We start from the raw sequence: 7,397 nt of genomic DNA on the forward strand, positions 1-7,397 counted from the left end.
CCAGAGAATCATGCAACCCATAAGCTGAGCAGTGTACATCTTGTGAGATACATTACTTTTTCACACTTTATCAAAGTTAGCAATTTTATCATGTTATGTACCTGTTTCTTCAGTTATAATTGTTTTCACAAAATTTCCTTTTTCAGAAAATTTATGTTAGACCTTTAGAACTAACTTTAAGAAACCTCATCAAGTTCCTCTGTTCCATGATTCTCTCAGATTCTTTTATTTTTTTTCTTTTTAGAATACATTTGGTTGTTATGGGGTCTCACTACACAGCTCAGGCTCATGGTGATCCTCCTGTTTTCAGCCTCCCCAGTGCTGGGATTAGAGGTGCGTGCCACCACGCCCACACTGGGTCACTGGCTCAGCCCACCCAGGGGTGGGACTGGCAAGGCATGTGGTACCAAGGATAGAACCCTGGAACCTGCGCTTGTCTAAGCAGGCACTTAGTCTGCTGAGCTATCATGTTGGCCCTTCTCTTGGATCCATAATCATTTTCTTGTTTTATTACCATAGCACGCTACACATATCTGTCTTAAATACTCTCATTTTGCTATGAAAAAGTTATTTACAAATATAACACTTCCTTCTAAAAAGCACTTACACCATTCATTTTTATTAAATATATGACACTTATCTAAAATATAAGTATATTTTAAAAATACTTTGAATTTGAAATGCAACATTATGAAACATTGCGGGCATTAGTTTTATAATGAACTTTCTTGAATGATTGAATTTTCATTCCTAGAATGCAAGCTGATGTGACTGGAGTATGTTATGTTCTATTTTTTTTTTTACATTTTAGGTATGATCCAAAAACAGACACATGGACCATGGTGGCTCCCTTGAGTATGCCCAGAGACGCCGTTGGTGTGTGTCTCCTCGGTGACAGGTTATATGCTGTTGGTGGCTATGACGGGCAGACGTACCTCAACACGATGGAATCGTATGATCCACAAAGTAATGAGTGGACACAGGTGAGGCTACTATTAATACAACTTACTTTACATGCAAGACTGATTTTCTTTTGTAGGAAAATGAAAACATAAAAAGTAATCTATCTGGTCATATTACACTGAACCAAGAGTGATTGATTCATTCCAATGTGGTATTAAGTATAAAAAGTATTAAATAATATTTTGTGTAATTTCCTCTTATACATAGAATACTTTAATAAATTTATATTAAAAGACTCATTCATGTTTCAATGGGATTTCTACTTTATTACAAATGATAATCTGAAACCACAACAGAATTGTAGTTAGTACCAGAAAAAGTAAAAATGTAATAAGTTTCTTCAGAAAAGCATAATGCTAAGTAGGATATGTGGTTTCAGAAATAACCAGAATGAAAAAGATAGGAGTTGCAGAACTCAAGATTTCTCCCTGTCATTTCTGTTTGACAATGTGTATTTTCATTAAGAGAGATTTGTCCACTTATGCCTCTAAAAGCAAGGTTAATCATCAGAGCTGTAACAGAAAGTAAAATGATTTTGCTCCAGTTCAGCTGAAAAATGCACAGCAAAGAGCTTAAATAACATGTTATGATATATCAAGCACTGATATCTTGACAATCACATTGCCCAGGAAGATACAAAACAAATAACTGACGTCTCTTAGGTCAAAAGTTATCTTTTGGATGTCAATCTAATTAGAGGCCCAAGATGATGTTTGTGTGCTCCATTCTGATTACGTAGCTGAGGAAAGTGTGTTGGTTTCGTGTGTTGGAGAAGGAAGCAGGGATGAAGGCAGGTGAACCTAAGCACACCTTATGCTCACCTTATGCTGCATAGCCACTAGGGCTTGCGCATAGCAGAGGGAATGGATACAGTCTCAGACTTTTATCCTTACATATAAGCGATCCTTGCTTCATAAATTTCTCAATAATGATAATATTTATTTCTTTAGTGAGAAACTTTAGGAGACCATTGTGTAAATAAGTAAAATATTCCCTTCCGAGTGCAGTGACATGCCAAAATTGTACTCAGTTGAAGTAGATTAATAACAACAGGTGCTGCAGTGAGTGGATGGTTTCAACTTTGATAAACGAAATGGGCTAAAACCTATCTGGAGAACATGGAAAGTGATTGAAGGAAGTCTATGTGAAGCATTTGTATTTGTTTTTGTTTTTGTTTTTTCTTTTTTTCTTTTTTTTTCTTTTCTTCTTTTTTTTTTAAATTTTTACGGAAGGGTCTACAGGGTGTTCAGAGTCTCACTACTAGGTTGGACTTGTAGTGATCCACCTGTTTACAGCCTCCCACAAGCTGGGATTACAGGTGCATGCCACCACGCCCAGTCTCAATTGCCATTTCAGTGCGTCCTGGAGGTGGGGCCGACAAGGCAGGCCTGGGACTGAGCCTGCTTGCAGGCAGTTTAATCCCCTGAGTTATTTGGCCACCCCTCCCAAGCATTTGGATTTTTAAATATGCAGAACTTTCTCAATTGTGTCAGCTTTGTTATGTATTTAGAAACATTACCAAGGCTAATTTTGAAACACAAAGCACATCTAAAAGTTGGCTAGGATACCTATATAAGGAACTGACCTCCAAAAGAAAAATGTTTGAATTCAATAAAACAATGTACATTTAGATGAGGAAAGAAAGCGGGATGAATTGAAAAGAGGAGAAAAACTAGACAAATCCAGTTGTGATTGTTTTTGTGCATTTTTTAGCTGTGACAGAATCATTTCTGTCTAAAGAGCAGAAAATATAAAAATGCAACGATTGGTTCGCATATTGTTTTAATAAAATTTTAGACAATAAAGTATGATTTTTGAGTCTCTAATGTTTCCAAATGGGATATTATATGGATTAATGATTATTGATTTGCTAAAAATCATCTCAGTTCGATGGTATGTATTATAGATGTGGCACTTATACAAATGAACATTAAATAAAGGATTTTTATGGGTATATAATAAATGATATAGCATAATATCTTCATTACATATTTATAATAAAAAACCACTATGCTTATTGTTCCTCTAAAATGGAAATAAAAATAATGCATGTAGTAATAACAGGTTAAAACCTTCTAAAGGCAATTTCCCCTCATTTTTGTTTTATTGTACTCTCTTGGATCGTATAGTATCTTACAAACAGCAAAAGAGTAATGAAAATGTTTATAACAACTTGATTTTAGTACATAAACATTAATTTTAAATCTCTTAACTTACCTTAAGGTTTTACTTCTGTACCCTTTCATTGTTTATACTTTTAAGACTCTCATGAGACTCTCAGCAGATTCATACAAAAACCTCTTTAAAACTTGTAGTGTTTGAGCCTATTGTAAAGATTCCTCATGTATATTAAATAATTTCTGGAAGTTTAGCACCATTTACCCTGTAAAAGGATGTAACTGATTACTGAGCCCATGTGTCCTTGACCCCTACAATTGTGTATCAATAGAATAAATGTTGAAATAATATTTTAAAAACCTCTGATATGTATAATTGGAAAACTCTCCAAATTATCTAGATATGGAAATAATGTAACTTATTTGGGAGCAATTGTCCTATGTATGTATCATTGCTTTTTACAAAGAACACATACATATGTTTGTATGTTCATGTGTATATGAGTATGTGTTTTAAATAAATTTATCTTTATCATTTAGCATTAGAATTATTTAAAGCACCTGCAAGCAGGCCAAAGGACTGGGGGTTCAATCCCTGGACCTGCTGTGCTGGCCCTGCCCCCAGGGCATGCTGAGAAGGCAAATGAGACAGGGGGTGGTGGCACGCACCCGTAATCCCAGCTCTTAGGAGGCTGTAAACAGGTGGATCACTACAAGTCCAATCTAATAATGAGACCTGAACACTCTGTAGACCCTTCCCTAAAAAATATACAAACAAACAAACATTGGAATTAGTTAGTGAACTTAGTTTGAAAATGTAATAAATGTACTATAAGACAGAAAAATAAGTATTTTATTTCATTTCCACTAGCCCAGGTAAAATTCTCACTTCTGCGTGCTGTCTTGATGTCCTCTTATGTTGTGCTTCTCTGTCCATCACCAGGCTGTGTGGGGTCACACACAGTGTGTCATCTAGTATTTCTCCAAACCCTAGAAGAGTTTTGGATGTGTGGTCAACTTATGTGTATAATTCTCACATAAATTAATTGAGAATATTGTGAGAACAAAAACTAGTTGATAGTGACTGAGTGTATTGAATGTATGCTGTGACTGAGCATAAAATAAATATTGTGACTGAATTTCAAACAAGCCTGGGGAAAAACCAACACACACTGTTGGTTTTATCTAATTGGTTCTATGGCCAGGCTTTGCAAGCTATCATATTATTGTTGCTGGAATATACAAACTCTGAAGGGTGAACACGTGAGGATTATGACCAATAAATTAAGTCGGGCCTTGGAGTGGAAAACATATTCTCTCTTAAGTGTTTAAAATGTGTATGTAGCAAATACTCAGAGTTTAAACCACTATAATAAATTCCTTGTTAAAGAAATATTTAGTACTATGATAGAACCCAAATATAAAGAGATAGAGAGAACTTTCTTCAAGCAATATGTTGAATGAGGCTTGACAAGTGAATAACAGCTAGGCAGATAAAATGATAGGGAGGAATTTAGACTTATAAGCAGCACTAACAAGAGAGGAAAGAACACCTGGCATGTCCCATTGGGCAAGAATTAAGTGATGTGCAGCAAATTTTGATAATAAACAGTTTTATACTACATTTGATCAGAAATCATGTTGAAGAGCCTCAAACTTTAAGACCTAGAGGAATTAGTGAGGATTAAGCAGGTAAAAGAGAAAGAATTGTGTTTCAAAATGACTGAACATGATAAAATGTAAAAAAATAATTAGGAGAAACATTGGAGAATAACATTAAGAGGATTTGTTGTCAATGTACTCAAGATTCAGTAACCTAGACTAAAACTACAGGAATGAGAGAAGTGCTATTCATTTAAATGGTTTGATGATAATTCAAATGCAAAGTTGAGTGAATTAAAACAAAGGGTCATGGAGAGCTTTATATCTTTCTTGACACCTTAATAGAAAGTTGCGTTATTCATGAGTATGTGAAATATGGTGCAAATAGCACTTATTTTCTTTAATTGAAAGGACTAATTTACACACATACTCACACAGGCTTATATAGATAAAGGAAAAGATGGTTGGAGATATAGCTAATGCCGATATAGATGATATATAGGTGTAGATAATATAGATATAGGTAACATATATAGACATAGATACAGAAAAATATTGAAGGATATGAATACAAAGTGAAACTACTCAAACTCTATGAAATCCGGCACATAGTGTGCTTCAGTATCAACTGAATATCAGGTTTCAGAGAAGAAATTTTTAACAATACAGTTACTTAGTAGTACCACCGTTTCTAATGAGTAGTAGACTTTATTTTGTATCACCCTTTCAGATGGTTCAGATATGAATCAGCACAAAAGCAATTAGATAATGAATAACAGAAAATGATAAGTGTGTAAGTGCATTCTTAACAGAAATTATCAATATATTCACAGGTCCCTATTAGCTCCTTTTAAACAATACACTTTTAAGGAAGAATGTGATGTTGCATCAAATTTTCTATTACAGACTATATATAAGAAAATTAATAATAATATATATAAAAATTCTTACCAAATATAGGATATGCAACAATAAATATATATTAAATGAACTGGAACATAATAAGAGGTAATTTCTGTACTTAGAAAATGAAAACATGTCCTTTATGAAGGAGTAATATAACATATGTAATTGACATCTTTTGTTCTTAGCCATTGTATATCTCATATTTTATTCACTTTCTGCATAATTGGCAATAATATTTCATAATATCTAGTCTGCCCTGATATCTTCTTTAGAAAATCATAATAAAAGTTGATATCAAGAACTGAAAATATTAGCTTTGTTCTAAAAAATAAATTGCCATTATAAACTCTGTAAAGTTATTTAATGTATCTAATCACTTTCATATTCAATGTTTCATAATTTTCAATTTTCATGTGAATTATTTTTATAAGATAAAAATTAAAAACCATGAATAAATTGTCATTGTAGTCTATCAGAAAATAGCGATATGACTGAATTGCACTTCTTTATCTGGAATGACTGAATAAAACATTTAATTCAATATAATATCTAGAAAAAATTAGTTCAAAATGATTGAAATAAGTGTAAGGGGTTTTTCTCCTAACATATACTGTATGCTATTACTATGAAATAACTTCACAAACATGTTTATGAGAACATCAGAATAAATATTATTCTGGAACTAATAAATATTATTGGAACTTTCTGTAGCAGGTTCATTTCACTAAAAGTCTGTTTCATTTTCTTCAATGAAAATGTCTTAAGTGATTGTAGGTTTTATAATTCTTAATATACAAATTATTGCTCTTAAATTATCATTTTAGTGTTTATTTCTGTTGTACTACTTCTAGCTGAAATGACAAAATGAAAGCGTACTTTTATTTATATGAAGTTGTTTTAATTATACTTTGCAAATTAATTATGAGAGCAACTTTGTCTTAAGATGTGTCTCATCTCTTTCAACAGATGGCTTCCTTGAATATTGGAAGAGCTGGTGCATGTGTGGTAGTCATCAAGCAACCTTGACTTATATTTATTTTATTTGGAGGGATTTTATTTGCTGCAGTGGTTATTTTTATATCATATGGCAAGAATGAGAACTGTCTGACATAAAAAAAAAATTTCAAGAATGAGGATTCCTATAAATCCACCTAATAATGAAAGAAAAAGGTAAAATATGGAACAGAATTATAGGAAAGAAGAAAATGTCGAATTGGTAGAGGACTGTGTCTGGCCATGTGTTAGTTCAGGAATTGTTATTGGTAATTTGTTTTGTATTGTTAGTAATCAAGAACTAGAGTTACCAAAGGCTTGTTTATCTTGAGCAGTTGAAAGGAGAGACCAGTATTTGTGACATGGATAATTTCAAAACAAATCATCCAATTGCTTACCATCTGTGGCAATATCATAAATGTTGTCAAGAATAGGAGATATGTCATGTCACAAAATCTGATTAATTTAATGTTTCCTAATCAAATGTAGTCATACCAGGAAACAGTCATGTTTTATTAAAAGAAATCCGCTTCTTCCTCATTCTCCTGAGCTGTGAAAACAATTAGAGAAACAGATTCATATTTGTCTCCTGCATTCAGAAAAGAAACCTTCCTGATAATCAAAGCTGTGTACTTCATCAGAAAGGATGGTTAAATTTATTGCAACCATCTCCACAATCTGAAACTTGTGAACTCAAAGAATTGCTTCCATTAGTTTTTCCATTTTGGTTTGTATTTTCAGTGCACTGAGCCAAAGAATCAAAATCATCATTCCCTTCAGTTGAGTTCATTGTAAGCATGGATATTAGTTGTTCAT

General features: G+C 33.1%; 1 protein-coding gene across 1 annotated transcript in view; it reads left to right on the top strand.

Moving 5' to 3' along the window:
- The window catches only part of LOC101560671 (kelch-like protein 1), a 494,908-nt gene extending 488,294 nt beyond the window's left edge, over positions 1–6,614 (top strand). The window contains exons 11-12 of the mRNA XM_023709637.1: positions 812–983; positions 6,555–6,614. Coding sequence (XP_023565405.1) covers positions 812–983; positions 6,555–6,614 — 232 coding nt within the window. The remainder of the gene's footprint in view (positions 1–811; positions 984–6,554) is intronic.
- The last annotated feature ends 783 nt before the right edge of the window (positions 6,615–7,397 follow it).

This window comes from Octodon degus, unplaced genomic scaffold (genome assembly GCF_000260255.1).
Source record: "Octodon degus isolate 3935 unplaced genomic scaffold, OctDeg1.0 scaffold00013, whole genome shotgun sequence".
Classification (NCBI taxonomy): domain Eukaryota; kingdom Metazoa; phylum Chordata; class Mammalia; order Rodentia; family Octodontidae; genus Octodon; species Octodon degus.